We start from the raw sequence: 27983 nt of genomic DNA on the forward strand, positions 1-27983 counted from the left end.
TCTGTGTCACATGTGAAGGACATTTTTTCTTTACACACACACACACACACACACACACACACACTAGAATTTCTAGCTATAAGAATCTGTGCCTCTCACTGATATGTTTCCCCCCCAGTTCATCCACAGGTTGCCACATGGCTTAAACTCTGTGTTAAGTCACTAATAGGAAAGACTAACTGTGTGACAGTTTGATTGGTACAGACTCAGTGGCGCACCAGTTGAGTGTCAGTGATCTATTAGCCGTTTTGAGCAGTATAGCGTGCTTGGTAAACACAGCAGACAAACATTCATTGGCAGTGAGGTGAAAGGGGTTTGCTGCTGCTACCAGACCTCTGACCCAGGACAAAGTTGCATTCCTTCTACATCTCCAGATCAGATGCCATTGGCTGCAAACAACAGCTGGAGGATGATTAAGACTGGTTGCGTCTGAAAAGGGAAATTCAACCTTCAGATAGGCTGTCTTCACTTTGTGGTGTCTAGAGCCAATGATTTTGTGAATGTATATTCTGAAACTTGACCTTTGTGTTTTACCCACTCCCCTTCAGTGTGAATATTCCTTCCATCACACAGGGGTTTGCTGCATGAAGCTACAGATTTGCATGACTGGAGTGAGGCTACACTGACAATGGATGTTCAGTTTTTCCATGGGAAACTGAAGAAAATATTTGAATGGCTTTAGTTAAGATGCAGAATGTTAATGGAACCACCAGTAATTTCAAGAAACAGCACACCCCTTACAACATGTTTTGTGGCTATGCATTCTTGGCCTACAGATGCCGATGGTGGTAAAGGAATTGAATGTCAGCATCTTCAGTGATAATTTGATCTGCTGACTGTCAGCACTGAGCCTAAAGAAGAGCATTGACTATTGGTTCTGGAGGCCTGAAACTAAGACTTAATGTTTCGTGTTTTACCATTTTATCTCTAAAAACACAGTCAAACTGAGCTGCAAAAATAATAATTATCAAATTAAGCCCACATTCCCTGCATGTGTAGTAAGTACTTTCTTTGCTACAAAAGTTCGGCAAAGCAAATGTATACATCAATTGTGACTCACAGAGGTAATATTATAAGGGTTTTCAAATGTAAATAAAGTAAAGCCAGTTAGAAAAACCTGCCATTATTTCTGCCCACTCAACTGAATTTTACAGATTAAAATCGGTACAACTGATTAAGAGGAAATCGTTTTGCCCATGTATGTTAAAATAACACCTAACCTTAACCTTGGTAGCCATCAATTAGTGTTTTTAAAATTATGTATATCATTATAAGTATAATGCATGTAGTTGAAACAGTAGCGTTTACAGCTATACAAACAAGGAATTGATGGCTTTCAAATTACACAATCCAATCCAATAAGTGGCAAACTAAACATAAACATTACATTTCTAGTTTACAAAATTGTAAGACAGAATAATTTATTGGAGCAGATACAAGGATTTGATCACAATCATCAATGCATAAAAGAACAATAAAAAAACAAATCATACTCTACACAGCATTTATCAGAATATAAGAAATATAGATTTACTCTTTAAAAACATCCATAAACAACCCCAAGTTGGTCCCGGTAATAAGAATGAAAGGATCTTAATAAAAGTGGTCACTAACAAAAGATATCATTCCGTAGGCACATTCAGAACTCTAGGATACAGTGGACTCGCCTAAAAACAGTTATTTGTTCTGATGCTTATTACATACATACAAATCTTTTCATGTAAGACAAAGACAACTTTAGAAATTCAAGAAATATATACAAAACATTTTCTTTGTTTCCTGGCTTGCAACTTCCTATTATCAATTATCATGTAAAATAAACAGAAGTTACAAACTTTGTATCTGACAAAACACACTTGTGCTCATTTTCCGGCCTTGTGTTCCAGTTCAAGTCTCTGAGCAGTCGGGATGTTTATGTCTCTGAGTGTGTGTTTATGATTATTATAGGGTAATGACGGTGCCATCCTCCTCCACCCCTCCCCTGGGCAGTGCAAGGCTGTGTCGTTGGTCCGTTTTCAGAGAGCTGAGGATTTTGTGCAGGCTGCCGTTGCTGTGGCGGAGGGCTGTGTTGCTGCCGTGATGAGGGGGGTGTATGTGGTGGTGACTGTGCTGGGACTGTTGGTGTGCGCTGTGCTGAAGGTTCAGGTCTCTGTGGAGCTGGTAGCTGAGGTTGCTGTGTTGGTGGGACCCCCCGTTGAGGCTTGGCTGGGAGTGGAATGAGGCAGTGGAGACCACTGACAAGGGACGTGTAGGAGGGCTGGGAGGTACCGCCGGGCCTGAAACAGCTGTTGCTGTCGGCTGGTGTGTGCGGGACACACTGGATGCCAGAGAAGCGTTGGACCTTTGAGATGGCCGCTTAAGGCTGCTCTCAATGACGATATCTGCATCTTCGTCACTCTCCAGGTCGTCATGATATCCATGTGCTCCAGAGGACATCACCCCTGCTGAGGCCACTGATACACTTGGGTAACCAGTTGACCCACTGCTGTCAGACGACTGGCCGGAGCTGCCAGAGATTCTGCTACTACGGACTACATTGTTGCGCTGGTTCACTGGCTTCACTGTCACAATCAGATTGTGGCTATTGGCTATCATCATATCTGTTACCTGATCCAAGGACTTTCCAGTCACTTCTATGCCATTCACCTCCAGCACCTCATCATTGACTGCTAGCAGCCCAGTACTCTCTGCCAATCCTCCAGGCACCAGCCGAGATATGAAGATACCCGGGACCTTCTCCAGCCCATGTGGTGTCACTCGTACGCTGGTTCCATCTCGGATGTAAAAACCCAAGGGCTTGTCTGAGCCGTAGCGATACAGTCGGACACGGCGGTGAGATTCAGGTAGGATGTCCACATCAATGATGGAGGAGACAGGACGGAAGTCCTGGGGCATGCCGATGCGGATGTGTGGCCGCTTGCGGTTGATGTCGTTGTTCCGCAGTGCAACCACTGCCTTCTTCTTACGAGTTATTGTGTTGGTGCCAAAGTTAGCGTAGTCAACCTCCTCTGCAAAGAAATATAGAGAGACAACAGTGGGTATTAAATATTTAGTATTGAGATTTTATAACTGTAAATCTTCAGTTTTTCCATAAGTATATATTTTACCCAAATGTTAAGGTGGCCAGAATTATTAAAGAAAATAAAGAAAAAAAAAAAGAGTAGAAGGATTTAGACAGTTTAGAAAAACTAACAGAAAAAGCATCCAACCATCAACTACTAAAACTGTACACGAACACTCTAGCTTTGGCCTAAACCTTTAAATCAAACCACCTGCCTTACAAACTTAACAACCTTTGTTCAAACTACGCACACATGTGGTAGAAAGGATTTTCCACATGTTGCATTAACACAGCCCTTATTTCTGAAGACATAAACAAGGGCCGAGTGTTTGCTGGTTTAGTCTTCAACCTTTTAGAGTGATGAGTGCAGCCTATGTACGACATGTGAGCATATCAACTTCACACACTGCTACCAACGCTCTGTGTGTGTAGGTTTGGACAAAACGCTGAGAGTGCAGAGCATTCCTGCTTGTGCTGACAGAGGAGACACGCCCTTCTGCTACCAAGCAGCAGCTGTAGAGTTTCCCAATGTGAATTTATGCACCCACATGAAGACGCACATACCCTACCCTCAGTACAGACACAGAACCCAAAAGATACAAAAATACTGACTGTACCTTCATAGTATTTTGGCAGTTACAGTACAGCACAACCATGGTCTTAAGGCTTGAACATGCTCTGTGCAGTGGAACATTGCATGACCGCTTCTGTGGGTCAAAATGCTGCCTACAACAATAAATGTATTCATACTTGTGAGCTCCACTTTTTGCTTTTTAAACCTCTGACTCTGTAGTGGGCGCTGTGGACTAGTTTATCATGCTCTTGAGACAATCACCAATAAGGACCTACATGCTACTGTGAAGCGGAGTTTCACCATTTGTGACATGCACCAGGAATGTGCACCAGCTACAGTCATGTATTAGTGGGGAATTGCAGGCATGCAGGTGGTTTTACTACACTTTTCGCAAGAAGCACGAAGCAGGGAGTGTTTCACCAACTTAACTAGAACGTGAACTCAAATGAACATAATACAGGACGCTGTGAAGAGGAAGAGGGAAGATCACTGTGGTAATCGCAGTAAAAACATACATTTTTCAACAAGAGATTTGAAGCAAATAGTTAATAATAATAAAAACCTTCACAAAGGACTAGATCACCAGACAGGCTCCCTCTAGGACAACACATCTACTGCCAAAGATGCTCATGCGCTCTCTTAGTTAAAATAAAGGACCGACTGGACAGAAAATACATGTAGCATGAAGTCACACTTAAGACAATAATGTCTGCATGTATTAATTGAAGCTCTGAAAAACAACAACTGTCATATCTCTCTAATCTTCCCTTCTCAGTCCGACGGGAAATCTGGACACACAGCAAAACTTGATATGACAGGAAGTGATGGTCACCTCCTGCATTTCCATTGCAACAACACTGAGTCATCTTCGGCCAACTGCGTGGGACACCTGCTTGATAACGTGATTGTGTGTATGTGTGCGAGGGGGTGTGCAACTATGGGTGAGCATGCGGTAACTTTTGGCCCCATCTTCAAAGTACACTGTGAAAACAGAGAACACTTAAACAAATATGGAGTCTCTGAGATGAGCCAGCTGGCCAGTCTTTCCTCCCGCCTCAGAGGAGTGTGGACGTCTGCCATATGACTCCCAATGAAGCGCTGACACAGCATTAATATATGCCTTCTACCTTCATCAACTCTTGAGCAGAATGTTGACTAAGCAATATCATGTTTTACTACAGCTTTAGAGCAGAAATGCTCACAGAGTCTGCTCAGCACCCTACTGCAAGTCCTCATGGTCAGGTGAGCAGAAGCAGCTTTAAATACAGCACATACTCGAAGGAATGCCTCTTACCACCATTTTCTAAAGCTTTTATTCTTTCAAAAGCGTAAAAAGAGTATCCTCAAAGCTATACATATGATATTCTTAGTTTTCTATGCATGCTGTGGCAGAAGCTGACTTGATTGAATCCAGACAAGGCATGTGCTGCAGCGCTGGAATTTCTGCCACAAGTGCAAGTCTCCCTGATGGGAACCATATTGGAGCCGAGTCTCGTTACAGGTCTATGGTGTTCCGCCCTCCTCCTTCCACACCGTCACCTCAGTGTGAAACCAACACCACACCACATCACCAGTGTATTTAGTAGAACAGATAAGAAATCCTATGCATAACTATAATTATACTTTTTGTGTGTAATGTCTCACAGCTGCTTTGCAAAATCCCATAAGAAGGCCATGTTGGGGTAATTTGTTTAAAGAAAGCTTCAAATACAAAAACACAGGGTGTGTTTGATATATCCTATGGCTGAAGATCTTAGCTAAGCTGTGCAGTGGTTAAGTATGGATTTGGGACACTTGGTGCTGATTGCATCCATCACTTTGTACCAGGAAATGAGTCTAGAAGTACATTTTGCCTCATCGGCTATAAATGTAAAAAAATAATTATCATTTTAAAAGCAAAACCATAAATGTAAAAAGGAAAATGTAGTATGTAAGTAGTAAAATGCCACATACTGTAATTTGTGGAAGAATGTGACTGAGAGCCAAGTATGCAAGAAGACACATCAACAAAAACAAGAAGAGTGATAAAATTCTCAAAAACGTTTTCCCAGCTTCTCAAATGTGAGAATTTGTTGCTTTTCTTTGGCTTTAATGGAAGCAACGGAATATATTTTGCTTTTGGACTAGAGGGTTGACAAAACAAGCAAGCACAAAATGTCACTGAGCTCTGGAAAAACCCAGATCAAGACACTGCATAGTAGAAATTGTTTGCATGTTTTCATGGTGAACTTGCAATAGTTCTTCTATGTGCTATGGATGAACTATGTAGAGACTGAAGGATGTGTCACTGAAGTCTGTACAGGATAGAAAAGAAAATTACAAGGACTTTTCTACTAATCAAATCTCATAAAAGGTCAGTGATTACTTTAAAGAGGCTAAATGAGAATGATCAGGTGTCTCTCTCTCACACACAGACACACACACACGGACACACAGACACACACAGACACACACAGACACACACACACAGACAGGGATTCTGGCACAAAGCAAAGCCAAGTGAGCACGTTCCAGTCGATCACACAAAGGTTATCGTAACAACTCCCGACAAACCTAATCCCTGCTAAACTGAAGCATGATGGGTAAGCCAATGTGAACCTGATGATCAAAGACTGTCAGGTCACTGCCAGGCATCTGCAGGCTCAACAGTGCCTCAGAAACAAAGCCTATTAGAATGACTTGGTGCCTCAATTAGCTGTTACTCAATATTTCCACAGTGCTGTATAATATCAAATGTAATTTTCTAATCAGGATGTGGAATATAAAGTGACAATTTAGGTGCAACAATCTGGGAGCATTTATTGTGCATAGCATGCACACACTAGCTGGTTGTGTTCAGCCTGAAACTTGGGTTTGTTCTGAGCTCAATGTCAGGGAATCCCACTAAAATCCAGCTAATACTGGGGCTAAATGCTTAATTGACCTATATATCATTTAACATATGTGGTAACTGTGTCAGTGAAGACAGTGAGAGAGCTCTGGTGGATAAACAAAGGTTAGAAATCAATAGTGGGACATGAGCATCGTTGCTTATTCAAGTCTTGTAAAACAAAGTCCAAGCGTTTTTACTGAGGAATACTCGAGCTGAACCACCTAACATGGCTCCAATCCACAACTTGTGCAAGATCACGGGACAGAGGTCGGAGGTGAAAAGACGGCTTCAGGGTGATTTCTACATTTTGCTCTCAGTGTGGGTGAGCTCGACACTCGAGGAATGTGGGGGCAAGTGTCAATGGAGATATCTCCGAACAGGTTGAAGACCTGCTTAACTTCTTAAGACAGCCATGGGCAGCTTTGAACCAAAGCAAACACCTATTTCAAGCTCGCCCAGATACTGTTTTAAGTAATGTGATCCATCACTGGTATATTGTTAATCTTCTTTACAGTCATAGTAAAACCAAACTTTAATGTAAACTGAGAACTCCCTGACATTCAGCCAGATAGCGAACCAACTGGTTTCCATCTAATTCGTGGTTTCAACTAAAAGCCCCATTCGGATTTTAAACTTACAAAGCAAAGGAAAGGTGGAAAAAATGGTCTTTGTTTCACCGGAGCCCACCTCTAGTTAACTGAAGCTGTGAAAAAAAGGCCTTTTAAAGTCCTACTGCTTTTCCACCACCTCCTATAAAAAGACAGGACTCTAGAGTTATATGATCGACCATTAGGGTCTTGCACACTTGTTCCTGGCAGGTCCTACTAACACTTACACACTTGTAAACACAGACCGAAAACAAAAAACACACTTATATTTTGCCAAAGTGCTTTGACCACTTATTTTATTTTATTTTTTAATGTATGATGCAATGCGAGATCAGCATCGAAAACTTCATCAACAGAGACTCGTGATGTGTGTGTACGTCACTCTGTCGGTGTTTAAATAAAAAGCTGGGCTGTTACTAACAAACACAAATATTAGTTCCTGGTGTGACCTAAGTGAATATGCAACACCCACTGCACGGACGTGACTGGGATGCTTTCAGCTCGAGCAGAGGCACCGTAATAACACAGGAGTTCATTCCAATCATGTTTGAGGTGTTTGAAGTCGGCTTTATGTGCCACACTTCACGCAGGGCTTTGTGAGAGCGCTGGTGTACAGGCAAAACAAACTACCTGCTGCAGGAGCTAAACTAGAATTAATAATAATAATAATAAAAAAAAATATTAACATACCCTGTACTGTATCTGTCTTTATAAAAAGCCCCCAGGTTTAACTTCACCTGACTGAATCACTACCAAAGTAGTATAAGAAAATATTTAAAGGAACTAAAAAAAAAAAAACAGAAAACAGAAAACAGAAAACAGAACACCATTAACCACATTCAAGTGTTACAAAAGTACATACATGCATTTAAATGTAAATATATTGTTTCTAAGCAGACTGATTTAGACTATTTTTAAACTCTACTGGTACTAACCTTGTTATTCTGTGCATGTTAAACGCGCTGCTAACAGCTTTAGGTTAACAATTGTTTGTTTAGTGAGATTAATACAAAAATGATACCTGCAGCGAAGAACAAACTTTATTCCTCAGAGCGTCATGAAATCCTATTTCTATGCTAAAATGCTTGACTTGGCATCTTTAACATGCATCAGCACATAGTCACTGTCCACTAATGACTAAACTAAGAGGAACCGTTCCACATTTCAGAAAACACACTGCTTTTCTTACGCGCCGAGGTTAGCTGAGAAGATTGTTGGCACTCACACGGGCTTGTTAGCTTTCCCACTATTTCCAAACTATGCTAAGCTAACTTGCAGCTGGCTGTTTCACAGCTACTGTAGACGCATGGCAGTGGTATCGAGCCCCTTATCCAACAGAAGCATATTTTCCAAAGCCTATTCAAGAACTATTCTTCGAAGTATTTCGCATTTCTTTATGGTTCTTCCTCTGCAGCGAAATAAACTATGAAGAAAAACTATTTTCATGTGGAAAAACCCCAGGTCTGAAATTCTTCTTCAGGACTACAGTGAACTACAGTCCGTCACCTCCAGCCTGTTGCTGTGTCCACAGCCAATCGAGCCACCATCCCTCTATGAAAGTGACATTCCTGCACCCCAACAACCCTGCCCCCATGATGGTCTTCAGCCAAGCGTGACAGAGTGCTTAGTGACAGGAGAGACAATATTCACTGCAGAGAGAGAGAGAGAGAGAGAGACGAGGCACATTGAGAGAACAGTGAATAGTGCTAGACCCTGCTGCCTTTTGCATTAGGTCACTGGATGCTGTGGCAGTGGGCTTCATTCTTGGGCCCCACAGACAGACACACGCAGACACACAGCTGGAAGAGCCTCGCTTTTAAAAACCACCAGTAATACGGCATAAATTAGAATAGGATGAAACAGCACATGACGGAGCAGAACTATGCAGGACAAAACGAGGCAGCCCGGTATTATACAGTACAGCAGGCGCATGTATCCGCTGGAACAGGTTACCTTCAGCCACATTCTCGCATCTCTCGTCCTGTTTGCACCAGAAAAGACGTGATTTAATGAAATGCAGACAGATTTGTACTCTTGTCACCTCATAGCGTGGGATCAGCAATAGCAAGTTTTCACGACTCTCCAGTGGTTTCATAAAACACGTCCAAATTCAGAAAAATGGAAGCTGAGCAGCAAATTCCTTTTCCATGTAAATGGGAAATGCTTAAAAAACTAGAAAAGCATTTCTTATTTTAATTGAGTTACATTTAGTTGCCAGGTTGAAGTTTCATTTTTGTTAACATTTCAACAACATGCAGAGCTGGGACATACAAACATAAAGGAGTGAACTAAAACAATCACTATTCTTGGACGTCTTTTCTGCTCCTCACTGGTAAAGCATGTCTCTGCTGCCAAGGCGTTCAGCTAACACTAACATGGAAAAAAAAAGAATCCAGACAGAATAAAGAAGAACTTCTTTTTTTTTTTCCTTCTCCCCCAAACATGCAAACATATTTCACATTCTTGCAGAGGTGGTTGAGGCAGAGCCTGGATGGAAATTTGGAGAAGCTTGCTAAACGTATGTGGTTATAATCGACAGCTGCTCTGAAGGCCTGGATGGGAACTTACTGGAAGTTTCTGTCATCTTGTGCATGCTGTGTCATGCTAGATGCACAGAAAAGAAAGAAAGAAAGAAAAACAAAACAAAACATACCGGCAGTGGTAAAAAGTAACTACATTGCTTTACATTTAGTCATGTACTACACCACCTCACCCTATCTTTCCATTTCACTACATATGCACTTCCTTTATTTAACAGCTACTATCCCATTAGGATTTTGCATACACATCATCATATGCTATATGATCCGTTTATGAAAGTTATATATATATATATATATATATATATATATATATATATATATATATATATATATATATATATATATATATATATATATATTATATATAGTATATATATATATATATATATATCTATATATATATCTATATATATATATATATATATATATATATATATATATATATATATATATATATATATATATATATATATATATATTTTTATAGTATTCACCCATTAACAGGGTGGATAGCTGCAGCATTCAAATTATATATATATGCATCAATAATCATTACAAACAGGAGGACGTTTGAATAATGAGTACATTTAATTTTGATACTGTATGTGCATTTTGCTGGTGATACTTAATTTTAGGTAAACACTTTTTGAAAGGGAGTCTTAACTTAGTAATGTATGCTGTGATGTTACTTAGTATTAAATAAAAACCTGAATATTTTTTCCACCACCACACAGGGGTGTTCATTTTTTGAGAAGTAAAGAAAAGAGACATCAAACAAAGAAAAGTCAAGTAAAAGCCTGTAGGAGAATGAGGTAAAAAGTAGTTCATCTAGTTTTAAAACTGCTAGGCAGCACTTTGCACACATCCTCTCCATTCCCTCACTCCCTGCACTCATTTCACTAGTAGTTGCTGCTACACACAGGGGCAGGACTGCACATCTGGGACAAGTTAAATGGAGCTGCCTTGTCTGCGCCGTTCTGGCTTGGTCTCTGTGGTGGGGTGGGGAGAGATTCGCAGGTTCAAGACCGACTGCAGGTAACACCCACCCCTCTATAAAACACACGCACACACCCTAAACCACACATCATCAGCAACTTTATACATGCACATACAGATGTTAGAACAAATCACACGGAGAGAAGTTAAAAGAGGGGTATTTAAAGGAAGAGCGAGCGCACGGGTGGGGAGATTAACCTGCGTTTCTGTTTGTGTGGGAGGCTGACATATCACAGAGAAGGGGAGGGTGAAACTTCAAAGAGGGAGAAGAGGACAGCGATGGAGTAGAGAGGCCTTGCATTTCTCAGAAGGAACAATCTACACTCCATAAAGTGATCCCACCCTTCAAGGAAAAAAAAAAAAAAGTGTTGGTGGGGGTACACCAACCTTCCTGCTGCCACCACCTCCTTTCTCTTGAATATAACCAACTACCGCTTCTGGTTTTAATCCAACTGCGTGTCTGCGGATCATACGCATGTTTCCAACCAGGCGAACACATGTTATTGATTTATACTACACAAAGTCTTCGCTGCCATCTGGTCCACAGGTACCCAGGCTGCCTTTTCTGCTTACTACCCATATTAAAGATATAAATAAATGGAAACTGTCGACTCTTCACCTGAGACATACTGAGCTTTAAAGATTGTGCAGATTTTTCATTTTAAAGAGAACAAAAACACTCCCCTCGCTTGCAACCACATGACAAATTATATATTTTGCAGGTATTTTGGCAAAGCAGGGACGAGCAGAAATACACTCTGCCTGTGTAGTAGTGACAATTCACAGCAGCAGACTTGGACTTGAGTCCTTGCCACCTGCCTGGCCTTCTGTTTCTGTCCACATGAGTGATTAAGTTGGTGTATGAGAGAGGGGGAAAACATAAAGCATGACAAAGACAACAGAACAACTCTGCATGTCAATAAAACCAGGATTTAATGTGACAGTGCTTTCTGGTGTGCTGCATTTGTTTCTACTGTATGCTGCTCTTCTCTTGCACACAACCAATAATACACTTCAAGAGGAGAGAGCAAAACAATACCAACAGCTGGATGAAGTCCCACACTCACAAACCGAAACACAAGCTTAGCAGCTCTCAGCCCCTTTGACCAACGAGTAATGTTTAATGGGACCCAGAGCGAGAAGATTTGCCTTCAATTGGATTTCTTTCATATTGCTTAATGAAGAGAAAAATATTTACGAGTCCGGTGTGAATATTATTTATGTGGGATCACGTCAGGAATGTGAAAAAGGAAACATTTGCACTACAGACATAGTTTTAAAGTTCATAAAGTGAATAATCCCATGCAACACTGTAGTTTAGCTGAAATTGTTTATGTTATTTAAACACACAGGTAGAAATGAACCCTGGATATTACGCACTGATCAATTCCTTTACTACCTTTGTTGTTTGTACCCTCAATCTTTGTTCACCAAAACCTGTTTGTGCTGATGTGAACCAGAGTCTCTTCTAATCTAATCTTTTTATCAACCGCAGGTGACAGACAACAAACAGGCTAGGCGGATTATAGTCTCTCTGTCTAACACACGCACAGAGACACACAGACACACAGACACACACACACACACACACACACACAGACACACACACACACACACACACACACACACACACACACACGGAGACACATGCAGGCCAAGAAATGCTGAGGGATGTGACGTTCACGGGCAGGTAAGGAAATGAGACAATCAAGCAAACAGACAGAAACAGACAAATTTCCTTCTGTAAACAAGAGGAACAAGTAACAACCCATCACACTGACTGCGAGCCAGTTTTGATTTTAAAGTAGACTCCCGGTTTAGGAGAGAACAGAAAGAGAAAGAGCGTTATTGTCCGTCTTCGCGGAAAACGTCTCGCTGAGAAGGTCTTACATCAACCCACAGGAAAAGTGAGCCTTTGTTATGAAGCCGTCTCTGGAGACATTCGTCTCATTCACACTGTGGGCAAGAAAAATAATTAATCACGTAACAACGTGACTTATAAATGTCCAGAGAAAATGTTATCTCTGAAGCAGGATGAGATCATTTTTATTTTATCCTTATCCAAGCAGACAAACAAACAGTAAGACACACCTTGTCTACTGGGACGCTGTGGCATTCACGGGTGCCTTGTTTTGTCTTAGTTATGAATTTGGCCTTCTGCTCCACTTCTGTGGTTGATCCAGTTGAACCATTGCCATCACCATGAAATTCTCTAAAGAGGATTCACTCTGAGATTCACACTGCTATGTGTCGGCCCCTGCCCTTAGTGCAAGCATCTCCATTGACCTCTATTCATTCATGAACAAGGGTCAGTGAAAAGCCCCTTTGTGGCCTCCAGGTGAGGTCCCCCCCCCCCCCCATCCCATTCCTCAGGTGTGATTGGGTAAATCCTTTGCATGCTCGGACATGCTTCACTCATCCTTCTCTGCACCTGAAAACACCCTCTCTTTCACAACCACACAGCATAACAGAGCACTTCCTGTACGTGGTGACACATATCCTTGGTCCTTCCTGCCGCTGCTTGGTGCCTCTGATTCCTGGTGTGCTTTACTTCATCTGGTCGATATAGTCCTACCCTCTCCTCTCTCTCCCTCTCTTACACACACACTTGCGCGCACACACACAAACTGTCTCAGAGTATTTCCACATGAGCCGTCAGTGTCTATTGTTTCAGCGAGTCTCTGGGCCACAATTGAGAGAACAAGAGTCAGGGCTCAGTCCCCCCCCTCCCCGCCCTCCATTCTTTTCCTTCCTCTCCCATCCTGAACTGCTGACTTGGCCTGATTCAACCACCAACTCGTGGCCCACATGTTTGGAGAAGGGGGGAGGATGGGTGCGTGAGGGGGCAGTGTCTTCTCACGGTGTGTCTATGTATTCCTGCCAGACATTGGTGAACCGGTAAGGAGCTCACAAGTCAGGGTATTTTACCAAATAGTAAGGATCTGGGTGACATTTTGCTTTAAAAAAGTTAGATGTTGCATGCTTCAAAGCAGACTCAAATTGGCCCCACGACAGGCCATAAACTTTGTGTGACTTTTTGTGCCCTGGCCCTAATCATTCATCATTCAGCTCATCATTAAAGCAAAACAATAAAACTATATATTCAGCAACCAAATAAGAATTACACAGAAATAGTGGACAAACCACAGATACGATATGTGCTTTAGATTCTCTTTGTGGTATTGTTCTTTTACTTTAAATTAGTTTGTTGCGGCTTCAGCCAGGCTCACTGCCTGCTCTGCTGACCCGAGGTAGCCAATCATAAAAACCTATAGCTCTATTCTAGCCAATCAAAGCACCCCAGTTCTTATTATGGCTGCACAATTGCTTGACTGGTGAGGGGTCTGACGGCCTGTCTCATTGTTTTAGCCTCATGACCTATATTTGCTCTGAACTCCGTCCATAGCTCGCTGTAATTGCACTAGTAAACACGTAATTCTATTGCATTACTCCACACGAAATCCAACGTGTCATAATACGCTTTGCCACCATCATTTGGAAGTTAAAGACAATACTTCTCAATGCCAGCTGTCATCAGAAAGAAAGATGATAAATAACTCTCAAAAACAACCACAAAACGACCTTAGATTTCATCAGTGTGGTTTGGCCCCACGAGGATACAGAAGAGTAAACAAGCCTAAAGAAAAAGTCAACTCCCTCTCTGCAAACTGAATCAGACCATTTCAAATGAAAAACACTGCCACTACTAAATGGTTGTGGCGCTTTAACATATCATTTTTCAATGTTAAAGACATGACCGTTTCTTGTGTGAACATGGCCGGCGTGTAATCGCGTTAGTGAATGTGGATGTGTGTCGTGCACACATGGTCTGAGACTGGGTATTTTCAATATAGACATCCTGAGGGTCCACTAACCAAAAACCAAGAAACACACACAATCCATATGTACAGGTCAAATGTCACAAGACTTAATGTAATACACTTGTACAGAGCCATGTATGCAAAGGCTTTCATGTTAAATGGATTTAGTTGTAGATGCTCTTTGCCTCAGGGACAGTGACCATCTGACGATGGTGAATTTACAGCATATGTGCCGTCATGTGCAACAAAAGCAGTACGGGCAACCGGCTCTTCATTTTAAAGCTGTGAGTTGTTTCATTTATTTATTAAATCTTAAGCGTACCATAAACCAGCAGTATGAGATTATTTTTTAGCCAAGAAACAGCAAACCTACTGCAAAGTGAGCTTAATACCTCTAAAGCCAACCTTGCCAGTGGTGAGTGTTCCTGCGGGTGAGTTGTTGAGGAGCAAATTCAGTCCCTCCTTTGTAATTATGGACTCCCAAAATAACCCTTTGCAGAGGCAACACTAGGCTGATGTTGTGGTAGCTAGCAAGCACTTCTCATGGTTCAACTCGTTTATGCCAGAAACCTGCGTGACTATAAGACATCAAGAAATTACGCTGTTCAAAAATGTCAAAAATGTTCAAAAGTTAGACATAAAGGTCACAATAAAGATGTGAAAATTAACAAATAATGAAAGGAAAACCAGCATTTTCATGTGTCTGTCCTATACCCTATGATGAAGTAACGTAAAGGAGGATTTCCTCAAAAGACTCAGAATAAAACCCGTTGCTGCTCCGGCTTCCAGTTCATATCATGTGCTCATATTATTTGCATGTGTGAATTATTGTTTTCCAGCGCTACACAGATGCACAGGCAGAGCAAGTCTGGCCTTGCTCTACGGCTGAACTGTAATTAAGGAGGAACTGCAGGGAGCTGTATCGCAGCGAGCCGTCTCTGCACAAACCAGCAACTCCTCCCTCAAAAACCCACTGACACCCACCCAACGTCCATATTCCCCGCTCACTCTAACCCCAAACCTTCACCCTGTTCCCTCACTTTGCCCACGGCTCCGTTCTAAACTCGGCCTGGGAATTTTCCACTGCATTCTCTTACTTGATCATTTTCAGTATAGTTTGTGTCTCTGCCCTGGCTGAAAGAACAGAATCCATCATTTGGTCGTTATGTGTTGTCTGTGCAACTAACTCAACACAGTGCCACAGAAACGCCACCGCCACCAACTGTTTTGGTGGTAGGGCAGTGCCACGAAGTTGACTTTTCTTCCTGATTCCTACAGATTGTGCAGATCACGCTGATAAAACGACCTAACAAATGTCGAACAGCAGTTACTTTCACTGAAGTTTCGGCAAAAAGAGAAAACTGTGAGTTTAATTGAGAAAAAGAAAATTACCCACGATACCAAAAGTAAAAGTCTAGTTTGGATTAGATGGTTCAGTCAAATGTTATTTACCATAGACAAACACTTAAATCACATAATCAACATACTGTTGTAAAGACTCTACTGTCACATGATCTTATTTTTATTTCCGTGCCATACACCAAGGGAAATGAATATGGCACTGAAGCATTTCAAGCTTGTTTTCCCTCCTCTTTGAAGGTTCATGCTGCTGAGGAGTGGCCGTGGTGGTGGCTTAGGAAGTTGGTTGTTTGTCCCAGAAGGACCAGCTATATTCATTACAGCCAGCATACAATTTCCAGGGCCTGGCTTATTTAGATGCAGAACGAAGTCAATTTCAACTCAGTCACTGAGCCTTTAAAGAATCAGAGCAGTCAGATGAGAAAGTCTGTTGAGCTGCGATGACGTTTCTGAATTGTGAGCATACAAACTAGAACTCAGTAAAACACTGAAGTCAACAATGAAGCGGGATTTGTAAGATGAATGAAATCAAACAAAAAAAAGGAACAGCACTGAATTATAGTTGTCTAAAATCTATCAGAGGCTTACCAAAAGTGACAAAGAGATGACTGGAGGAGCGCCCTGACGCAGACACTCCTGTCCCACAATGTCTGGAAACTTCATTGTGGGGGAGCGGAGGCGCAGTTCAAAGCAGGGTCGTAAAGCAAAATGAAAGCAGGGACTTAGGAAACACAAACACCAATATAGTTTTGCTAAACACAACAGTCCTTGCAAGTTTAATTAAAACACAGGACCTCCCCTCAGTTCCCAAACAAAACACAAGCACATTGCAGCTATAACAGAGCGTGCACGCGCGCCTGCGTGCGTGCACATGCTTGCAGTAGTCGCGTGAGCATGGGAGTGGATTTGCGTTTCTGCAGACACATGCACGTTAGTCCCTTTTGTGCCATCTGACATGATTCACAGCGGCGCTCAAGCTGGTTTGCAGCAGTTTGGCATAGAGAGAGACACAAAAGACGAGCCGCTGCCCGTCGGACGTGGCTGTCGGTGCTCTGTCCTGCTCCTGGCAGGCAGCAGGCATCTTCATCACACTTTAACTATGGTCGGCATTGTCTGAAGACGCACAGAGAAAAGGCCACACACAGGTTTTTATGGAGAAGCCCACACACACTTTCCAAAATGCTTTATGGCGCAGAAACCTTTCCTGGTTCAGCGTGGGATTTATATCTTCTGGCTCAGAGACACAATAGACACAAACACACATATCTGACACTGACTAGCCTGACTTGTCTGAGACGAGCATGGATCTGTATGTATCATCCAAGTATCAGTCTAAAGGTAACAGAAAGCTCTAATAAGAGGCTTTTTTTCTGAACCTCTACATGGCATTTGCTTGTGCCATCTCTGCTCGTACGGGGTTTCCCTCTTCCCCAGAAATGATTTCTGTTGGCTCAAGCTGCAACGAGGGGACAACAGCCAGACCACAGGATGGAGGTGGACTCAACCTGCCCAGTCCTCCCTCCTTCCTTCCTTCTCCGTGCATGTCTGTCTTTCTTACTGTCAGACTGACTCCCCACTGTCTGCCGTGGTTTTCTCCCCTTGACAACTGAGTCATGGCTGAGCTCTAACGTGAAAAGAATGAGATCGGTTTAAGCAGCTACCTAAAAACAGCATTCAGGAGCGCCGACCAAGATGATCAGATGGATGGTCTACAGTTTTGTTGGCAGTCATCTGACAGGAATAGACAATATTACAAACTGTGCCCAGGAAAAGGGAAAGCACAGAAGTGTGGAGATGCTAACAAAGAAAACAAGAACACAACAGAAAGGAAAACAAAAATGGAAGGATGGGTTTTTAGTGACAGCTGTCGTGTCGTTCAAGGAGCACTAGGGCAGTTGTGTGGGCCTGTTTCATAGCAAACCCTTTCACAAAGCCGGCTCCTTTACTGCCTCAGCCTGGGGCTGCTCTCTTGTAGCCTGCACAAAGGTAATGAAAGCTCCAGTCCCCCTGAATTTCTTCAAATAGAGTCACAAAAGCAAACTACGGCAAAGCAATAAGGCAGAGCCTTTAGATGACCAAAATAGATCTGCTGGTGTGAGGATGCTTTCTGCCCCATGTGGTGTGTGATTGTATGTTTGGAACGCAACTTATTAATCCACCAAACAGAATCCAAAATGCACGTGGTGCAAAATAGGAAAAACTGCACATTGGCACAAACACATTTCAAATCACGTATAGATCCATTTTAATCCAGTGTCTCAGGACTAAATCAGCTTTGTGAGGATCGGTTTGGATAAAGAGGCAACGCTAATTAGTGAAGTGGCTCTTCCTCGTCTCTACATGGATCAAACGTTGTGGGGTCAAAGCTTTGACCTACAGCTACCATGACTGAGCACTGGCATGTTGACACATCTGCTGCACAATCACACACACATACACATACACACACACACACACACACATACACATACACATACACACACACACACACACACTCTCAATGGCCCTTTGGCCATGGCGCGAGAGTGGCCAGATGTACTGACACACACACACAGTGAGAGCTGAACACAACCAGCACTGTGGATTTAAAATGTACCACAGCTGCTTTATGTATTATTATAGCAATATTAGGACATTCAACGTTGTGACACAGTAACAAATGTGTATCTTGACGTCTAATGTAGATGTAAACTGTAAAATTGTAAATTCTTTTATGACAGGAAATGCGATTTAATAAAAACCTTTGTTCAGTTAACAACACATTTATGGTTTAAGTGATGCAAAGAAAGTGTGGAAAGTCAGCAAAGTGCAGACAGTCAGGGCAGCCGCAGAAATACAATAATACAAGTATTTCTTAGATCTCCAAGCGACTGTGAAGTCCAAGATGTTGAGAAACAACGCTGGTCTGGATGTCTGCACTTTTCAGCGTTAACTGGCATAGCTGCCGTTACATTCTGGCATTTTTATTTGCATGTCTTTGCCACATCTCTCTTTAGCTTGGCTGACGTTGATATCTGGCTCTGTAGTTTTCACAGGTGTGGAGAGCAGTCAGGTTGAGCCACAAACCCAAGCACCCTGCATGCTGCATACTAAGCCACACATACTCGACCTTGGCCTACCTCCTCTAATCTATTTATTTAAACTTTTTGAACTCTGTCAAACAGGGGTCTCTTCAATTTGTTTAAAGTTTAGTCTGTGTTCAGGCCACTGGCACTGTCTACAAAAACAACTCCCCAAAGCTGAACTGCAAAACAGAGCTGGGTTTCGCTTGGATGAACGCCATTTTTTGTCCACTATTAAAGCAATTAAAGATAAAATTTCTATTATATTTAATACACTATATCCTTAGTTGAACTGTAGTGCAGAAAATGAGTAGCCATGTACCAAAGCCCAGAACACAAAGTCAAAGTTTACCTGCTCCACAATGCCTACTTCTTTTCCTGGTCTCATTCTACTCTTAAGAGTGTTTCGTGGCAGCAGATAAGACATATTATGTGTGTTTTTACCACTAAAATGCTGTGGAAATGTTAAAATCCATGATCCCAGTGGCTGGTTTCCTGTCCAGATTATCTGTCTAAACAACTCTGTAAGCAGTGCTCCCTCCCAGGCTTATCTGTATCCTAATTTGCATCATTTTGCACAAGAGTTGGACTGTGAATGAACAGTTAGTACTCACAGTAGTTTCCCCTAGATAAACAGGCCATATACCTTTAACACAATGTCACAGTAGCTAAACGCCTCTGAGCAGTGTGTCACAGCAGGACGCAACTTGTGAAGCTAATTTAGTAGGAAGTAGGAAACTAACAGATTAAGATCAAGTCAAGATAACGATACCGCACTCTCTGCAAATGCATACGCATAATGCAGAGCACTTTCAATTATCCAATGGTCTATTTGAGGCCAGTACAACATGAATCAACAGCTTACCACGTTTGACTTCACTATTACAAACACACACACACACACACACACACACAGAAAACACACCAGACCAGACAAAGAGTCCACATACAGAGCTGGATCATTCCCTCCTCTTTCAGCACAAATCTGTTGATACGTCCCATTTCTTCCCATCACTTGCCCGACCCTCCCCCACCTGATTGTGCGTGCATGAGAAATGTAGAGGAGTCCCAGTAGAAAACTTCCCTCTGTGAAGTGACTACCCTCCCCCCTCTCTCTCCCTCTCTCTCTCTCCCTCTCTCCAAACTGATATTTTTCACCGTAGGTTTTGTCATTAACAGCTTTTGTAAAGCTTAAAATAATACAGTAGAGGCGGCAGAAGTAATGTAACATTAAACTGTGTTTGATCTGTTCTTAAACAAAAAGACAAGAAGAAGGAAAAAAGAGGACTCTCCACACCCATAATTACTGTTATGTTGTCGTTTCCCCCTGTTGGGACTTTCATAATGAGTAAAAGTCACAAATTATGGCCACTTTCATAAATGTTACCACTCCAAACGGAGGGGGAGGAGAGGTAGAAGAATTCAAGTGGAGTGTTTAAGACTGAATCTTACCTTCAACACAGTTTTCGTGGCACACACAGCTACTGACATGCACGTCTCACACACACACACACTAATGTATGGTCCCACGCACCATCCCATTTTTATTTACATAGCAGTGACTCAATAACCAACATCAGCCTTTACACGCTTTGTATATGCTTAAACATTCCTGCACAGCTTTGGGGCCCAAGATAAGTTTTTTCTCTGCTGTATGTTAATGATTATATAAAACATTTACTGTCTCTGGCTTAATTTACTATGTAAACTATTTAAGAGAGAAACAACCTGAGTGAGCACAACCTGATAAGTTACATTAGACAAATCACAAATCTATTCACATTCTAATGGTGTAAAATAGTAAAATAAAACCGACGTTGTTAAACTTTTTATAGGCAGTATATGATCTGCCCACTTGGTTCTGAGGGTCTGAGATGGGTGAGGTCTACTTTCACGCTCTCCGGCCTGTGTATTAATATGTTCAGGACCCAAATGGATGTCAATAGACCTGAAACTGCTCGATGTGACGTGGTCTGTTACCATCACAGTGGGAGAAAATGAGACCAAAGTGAAATGAGGAGAAAGTAAAAGAAAAAATAGAGGTGTTTTTGGAGACATAAGGAACAAATTCAAGGAAAATGAGTACAAGGAGGTAAAAACAACGGACACATCAGCATTATCAGCTCTGCAGGTGTTTGTGTTGGCTCACTGTTCCTGTTTATTTGGGTTAACCTTTCATTGGATTAGGTCCAATTATATTCGGGTCTATTTGGGTACAAATTATGGTTTTGTGTGTACTGTGGCAAATTATGTGGAGCAAACAACCTTTTGAACTCGGGTACCTCCAAATATGACAATGTGTAACTCCAACTACTGTAGCAGTAATGACAAGGAGGGGAGCAACACCTATGAATTAAACACAGTAACACTGTACTACATGATCATCTACCCCAAATACTTTGTGTGTACCGTTGGGAATAAACCACATAGTGTAAGCCTCTATTCTGTAGGCGAAGGGCACAATTTAAAAGTTGCAATCTTTCATCATAGGGAGTAAGGTAGGTATCATCTGTAGCATTATTGTTGTATCACCACACAACTGTGTACAACGGTGTAGGGGAGGATCCACTTTACTGAGAAATCAACTACAAAGATCTGAAGTATTAGTGAATCTGGCTCAGTAGAGCACAACACTGGTCTTTGAACACACCTTTGATGCGTCACTGGACTTCATTTCCAGTACATAGTCTCTGTTCCCCTCTAACTGTCTCCCACTCACCTTCACCTCCCATATCTGTTTATCTGATGAATGACCTTTAAAAGCCACTATAGTTCAATGTATCCATGACTTTTCTGTTGTGGCTGCCTACTTTTCAGTTTCGCACATTGTAACAACTTATTTTCTTCGATTTGGCAACTTTTAATTTGTCTTGCCTTCAAATTAAGAAAGTAAATAAACATATAAACTTTGTGGGCTGATGTCAGGGTAGTAGTGCAATTAAATGTGTGTTTTGTAATCCCTTTGTGGCCATATGAAAGAACAGTCCAGTTTAAATTACCCAGAATGTCCCTGCAGTGACTGAACAGTGAGTCACAGTGTCTTTTAATGTGTGAGAGAAACCTTTTCTTTCATCTGGGGTGGTCGTCTGACAGGAACAGAGTGGGGACACACAGCTCGCTCACTGATGACCTGTGCTTACAGGCTGGTACTAACTGATACAGTCATTGTCTCACACATACAGTTTCTTTTGCATGTACCAGTGCAGGGCAGCTCTTCTGAGACATGAGGTACTCGCACAGTCATACAGTCACACACACCTCTTTGTGTAGCAGCTAACAATAGCCTGCAGTGAGGCTTAGGATGCTTAGACAGCTCCAACATCAGTAACAACAGTGCACATTCCCCTCAACCACATCACCATGTCAGCATTGTGTTTACACCACAACACTAAATAAGGCCCTTTCCTCAGAGCGTCCAAGTCTGCCTTTCAACAAGGGTCATCCTGACATTTTTATGGGCTTTCTCCTGTATTGGGTGTTCTGGTGGAGTGGTAGAAAGTGAGAATGCGGGGAAAAAAAGTGAAAAGGTCAGGAGAAATGTCTGTTTCTTATACACCCTATTCCAAGGAAGTGCGTTTGCTTGGAATAGGGTCCCAACTGGATGCTATTAGTGTGGTGGAGCACAGGAAGAGAATGAATAAACCAAGATCAGCGTGTCTGATCAGGACAACAACTACAAGTCTTAGATATTATTTGTATCATCAACAAAGAGGAGGAATAAGCAAGGTTTCTATTTCACACAGCAATTTACGGGCAGAACCTGTTTAGACTGTCATGGACAAAGAAAACTGATTACACCAGATGCAACATTAATTTGGTGGCTTAGCATCACTACAATCTTCTTGAGAATCTCTGCAAACCACCTTAAGCATGTCAAACATGTGAAAACAAAAAAAGGAGGAGAAGTTAACTTAAAAGATTAAGTTAGGAATAAATTCTAAAAAAACAATTTGACAATGGATAGCACAAATTACTTCTTGCTCTGTCCAGGCTATTAATATGGCAGCGTTTGCAGAACATGGTTAAAGATGCACCAAACAGCTAATTAACAAACCTAACATTTTGATTGTCTTATCAGCAATATGCAATGATTTAATATAGCTTCAGCCATATGAGCTCTCAAATTACACAATAGACAAGTCTGCTGGGGCCTTTTAATATAGAAACCAATTTTGTTTTGGAAACCTGCGATGAGATAATTCGCCGCACTGTGGCTAGCTTTTGTATTTGAACCACTGGGCAACAATTAAAACAATACCCTAGAGCGTACATGTTCATCACGCAACTGAGCGGGGGACATTCCAAGAAGGATTGAGGGTATGAATAGATGTGAATGGTGATAGATTCATTTGTATGCTTACTGGCTGGTTGGCAAGCAGTCAAGATCCACTCCAGAGTTGGGATCAATGAGAGAGAAACGGAGGGAGAGACAAACGGAGGGAGCTCAGTAAGGAGTCTCTTTTTGTGCAGATCTTTTGTTTCTCAGTTATGTCTGGTATGCTCGCATACAGGCTTTGCTCAATGACCTGATTTCTATGGGGCTGCCGAGGCACCGGCCTATGTGTATGTGTATGTGTATGTGTATGTGCATGTGTGTATACGTTTGCGTGTGTGTTCATCTGCCTGCAAGCCTCTTCCTCTGGATAAGACACAGGACTTAGCCGGTCAGACAGACTGAGACTGATCCAGCCAATAAGTGGGCAGGAAACACACACACACACACACACACACACACACACACACACACACACACACACACACACACACACACACACACACACACACACACACACACACACACACACACACAGAAAGCCCTGCATGAAGTAAACAAAAAGGCCTTGGGGTTCCCATAGCAGGAAAGAAAGAAATAATTGGATAAGGAAATATTCTGTGGGGAGACTTGATTTGAATCAGCACAATAATTGCAGCCCAAGATGCAATTAATGCAGCAGATGATGTTTTATAGGTTTACCAGTTGCAGGATGTTTGAAAAAGCAGTATCCATCCAATATACATTTAAACAAACAACCAGATTTAAGAGACAACCATAATAGGTTATGACAGCCTGATTGAGTTTCTGACAACCTACCTTGTCGCTGTATGAAGATCCTGAGCAGCGGGTGTGCCGTGGACACCGCCTTGCAGAAGTTGTCATCATTGTTAATGGGCAGCAGGTCACCATGGACGTCAGCGTAGCCAATCATCACCTCCATATTTGCAATGCGGTGGATATGAAGGATGAGTTTGTAGAACTCTTCAAATTTGCCGGGCTTGACTCGGTCCACCGAGAACCGACGGAACTCAGCTCCATACTGAAGAGACAGCAGAAAAAGCAAAAAAAGGACGGTAAGGACAATAAAGAGACAACCAAACAGGAAGAGGAAACAGCGAGGTCTGACCTCCTGCGTTTATCTCAACCATCTGAGTGGCACATAAAACTAAAAAGGGTGGAAGTCCGCCAAGCTCTCTAACAGCTGTGTCATGACTTTACGGCACAGAGGAAGATGGTTCTCATCAAGAAACAAACAAAATGAACCGCACACATGTGCAAAACCGGTTTCAACACAGTCAAAAATAATTTATGTTTTGAAATACACTCGCAAATATGGCTTACAGACATGTGAAAAGCACAGGCAGCGCATGGCAAATCACTATTAATGTCTATTAGCTCTCTCACAAACCAAGTCAAGCTTCTCATTTTCCCCTTATTTCCAAACTTTGTGCTAAATAACAGTTCACTGGCTGTGGCCTTGTGTTACACCGACAGACATAATAATGGTATCAATTATCATTATTTCCATTTAACACTTGGCAAAGATTGTTTTAAACAACAGTTTAGACATTTCACGACAATCAATTAATTTGAAAGATTGGCTGTTAACTGGAGTCTGTTACTTTTCAATGGAGCCAGGCTAGCTGTATTCATATATTCAGCTGGCCTTAACTTTAAATCTTCTCATCTAATTATAGCCAAGAGAGGAAATGAGCATATTTCTTTAAATGCCTAGTTGCTCTGACCAGGAAACAACAGGAAAGTCGAGAGGGCTCTGCTCAATCTACAGGTAGATGAGTAAACTGTCTGATCATATGTACATGACAGTGGCACACAGCTCCTCCTCCCTCCCACTTGTAATCCACAAGAACACAGACTTGAACAATTGTGCTACAGCGTTCCCATTTAGGTCACTGAACCACCAATCAGAACACGGCCGTGGGTCACACCGGGGTCATCACATGACTCACAGACAAGTGTGGACGTGTGGAGGAGAGATACAGCTGAGGAACAAAAGCGCAGCTCCGTAAACCACAACATGAGACGACTGCAGCAGCGCTGATGTCTGAATCACAGTGGTAATTTGTAGATTAAGGGGCTGTTTGTTGTAATCATCAGCTTGCAGCGAAGGGGAAGCTGACAGCGGAGGAGAAGAGTGCGGAGGTGATCTGAGGGAGGAAAGGGGAGGGAGAGGAAAACTGCTGACAGGGTAGCAGAAAAAAAAGTAGCAACATCCTGGCTGGGAATAGACTAGAAGAGCAGGGGATACATTAACCAGCTCTGCAATTAGAAGATCACACATGAATTTAAGAGAAGGCGTGTTAGGGGGTGATGCCAGATTCACTGTAGGCAACAGAGGCAACCTGCAATTACAAAGTATGGCACCCAACTTGTATTGCAGCTAATATAACTCAACCTACATCTAAGGACGACACAAAAAGTCGACGAGCAGGTTTGTCTTTGTTCAGAAGAAGTACTTAGCATTTAGGAAAGTGAAACCTAGACGTGAATTACCTGTGATTAATACTGTAAGACTGCTACAACTGACTTATATAATTACACAATCTGCATATCAGTAAGTGCCGTCTCTGCTCTGAACGTTCTCGTGGCTCTGTACGTAAGTCATGAGTCTGAACAATCTGTTTTCACAGGCTGAACTCGGCCTTCGGGGATGAGCAAGTCTGAACACGGGATGATTAATCATGGAGCTCAATACTCAAACCTAAGAATACATCAGTGCTAACGTGACATCACCTGTCCGCCTCGCCTGTCAGGGCGAAGGGGTGTCAACAGGTCGAAACATGTCGGTAGACTCTTAACTCTGACACACTGCAGAAAATGGAAGATAACTGACTTCTGCGTGTTGCCAACATTGGTTTTGTCCCTGTGCAATGGCGTGCATATAAGGAGACAGCTCACCTGAACACTTTGCACTTTAGAAGAAGAAACTATATAGAAAGTATGTCAACTTATCTGCAGACGGCAGGAGTCGTCACACGGAGAATATACTGATAGTAGATTTATTTCAGAAAGTAGATACAGTTTGAGAATGTAGACAAATGAAAGTAAGGGCAAAGTGAGTGGGAACCCAACCCCCAACATCCCCACACACTGTCTCTGCCTGCGATAAGAGCTTTACGTGAGTGAAACCAGCTCCTGGCTGAGGCTCCGCGACAGGCTGCCAGACACCTCCAGTGTTATCCCTGATAAGATTATCAATGGGACAGTTTCCCCTGGGAAACTGTTACTAACCGATGAGAACCAGGAACCAGGTACAGAACCTGCACCTCACTACAGTATGAACACACTGAATGTCTAACTTAACTGACGGGCCTTGAAAGACGGATTTCGAGGGCCATGGATGTGGGACTGCAACTGTTTTTATTATCTCTAAATCTAAAAGTGACATAATGAGAGTGATGAGTTATACGTGATCCAAAAAGGGAAACGTGACGTTGTGCGACAGTGAGTCACCTGTGCTGTAGTGATGCGATGACGCTGTTAAACACTCAGCTCCTGACTCGTCACTCACACCCACAAACTAATCCTGGTGGGTACGGTGGGCCCTCTCCTGTCTCTGTGGAACAAGCGTGAAACTGACATAGCCTCAAAACAAAAAGCCTCCAAGTCCACCTACCATCACAAACCTACCCGTTTTACCTGTCGCTGCCCCGGCACCCCACTGAAACTGGACGGGTCAACTCTCGCAACACCTGTCCGTCTCAATGTGGCATGTCAGCTGTGACTCAGGAGCTCAATACACATATATTTGCACACACACTCATGCAAGCTGCTATGTGCAAACACACACACACACACACACACTTGTACAAAATCTCATCACTTTGAGGGAAACTGGGGAAAAACATGTTGCTTACAAGAGTTCCTGGTGACCTGGTGTATCTAATAAGATTTGAAGATTTGCTGTATATGTTGGTGGATAAATGTGCTGCACTACTTGCTGGTGAACTCAGTGGATTCAGTTTTTACACAGCCAGCCTCTCACAGACCATCAAAAACAGTGAGTGGGCCGAAACTATGTAGCACAACAACAGCTGTGAATGCAAATCATGTTAGAGAAACATCCGATTTAACAGGTACAGCGCTTTTGTTTGGAAGAAACGCCAACAGACTTTAATAAAAAAAAAAAAAAAAAAAAAAAACTAAGTTAGACCAGTTCCCCACTGAGGAGCAATCGGCACAATCTGCACTGTCGGAAGTAAGAAGGAAAAATAATCTGTGCAAATAAGAGAAACCACCAAATGTGGGTGCATTAAACTCCAGTGTTTAAAAAGTAAGAGCTTTGTCACTGCACAGAGAAAAAGCATGTGGTTAGATGCACACAGCCCTTTTTCCGATCAACTCCAGCTCTGTTACGGGACGACCATGTGAACTTTTTTTTTTTTTTTTTTTGCTCCTTAAATATCCATCCAGATTATAAGATAAACTTCCCACCATCCACACTCACCTTGCTTTTCACCTCCACCGCGTTACAATCCGCGTTACGCAGCGGCTGCGACTTGTTGAAGCTCCTGTTCATTTTTTTTTTTATTTATTTGTGTGTTGTGATCGCAAAAAAAAATAATAATTAAAAAAAAAGAAAGAAAGAAAAAGAAAGAAAAAGAAAGAAAGAGCCGCCTTTGCCCGCAGAAACAGGGGCTCTGCTAGAAAAAGAGCTCTTCTGCTTCGTCTCCGGTGAAGAAGTTGGCGTTTCTCTCGTCGTTGCTCAGTGTTTTCCGTCAGACATGAGGCAGCACTTCACGGCGGACTAACAGCTCAACAACCCGCCGCGTTGACTTGGGAGTGTGAGT

General features: G+C 42.3%; 1 protein-coding gene across 1 annotated transcript; it reads right to left on the minus strand.

Annotated features, from left to right (window-relative positions):
* Nucleotides 1-38: 38 nt before the first annotated feature.
* On the minus strand, nucleotides 39-27983 carry pard6gb (par-6 family cell polarity regulator gamma b). The gene is made up of 3 exons (XM_026348884.1): nucleotides 27641-27983; nucleotides 23989-24211; nucleotides 39-3008 (listed from the first exon to the last, which is right to left on the minus strand). Exons 1-3 carry the CDS (start codon nucleotides 27710-27712, stop codon nucleotides 1942-1944), a joined length of 1362 nt encoding a protein of 453 aa, XP_026204669.1. The 5' UTR covers nucleotides 27713-27983; the 3' UTR covers nucleotides 39-1941.

The sequence above is a fragment of the Anabas testudineus genome, chromosome 11, assembly GCF_900324465.2.
Source record: "Anabas testudineus chromosome 11, fAnaTes1.2, whole genome shotgun sequence".
Taxonomy (NCBI): Eukaryota; Metazoa; Chordata; class Actinopteri; order Anabantiformes; family Anabantidae; genus Anabas; species Anabas testudineus.

Coding starts and splice junctions, on each gene's coding strand:
- pard6gb (XM_026348884.1), bottom strand. CDS start 27,712: ATGAACAGGAGCTTCAACAAGTCGCAGCCGCTGCGTAACGCGGATTGT. Junction 24,212..27,640: donor CGGTGGAGGTGAAAAGCAAG/GTGAGTGTGGAT, acceptor CTGTCTCTTCAG/TATGGAGCTGAGTTCCGTCG. Junction 3,009..23,988: donor GATCTTCATACAGCGACAAG/GTAGGTTGTCAG, acceptor ATTTCTTTGCAG/AGGAGGTTGACTACGCTAAC.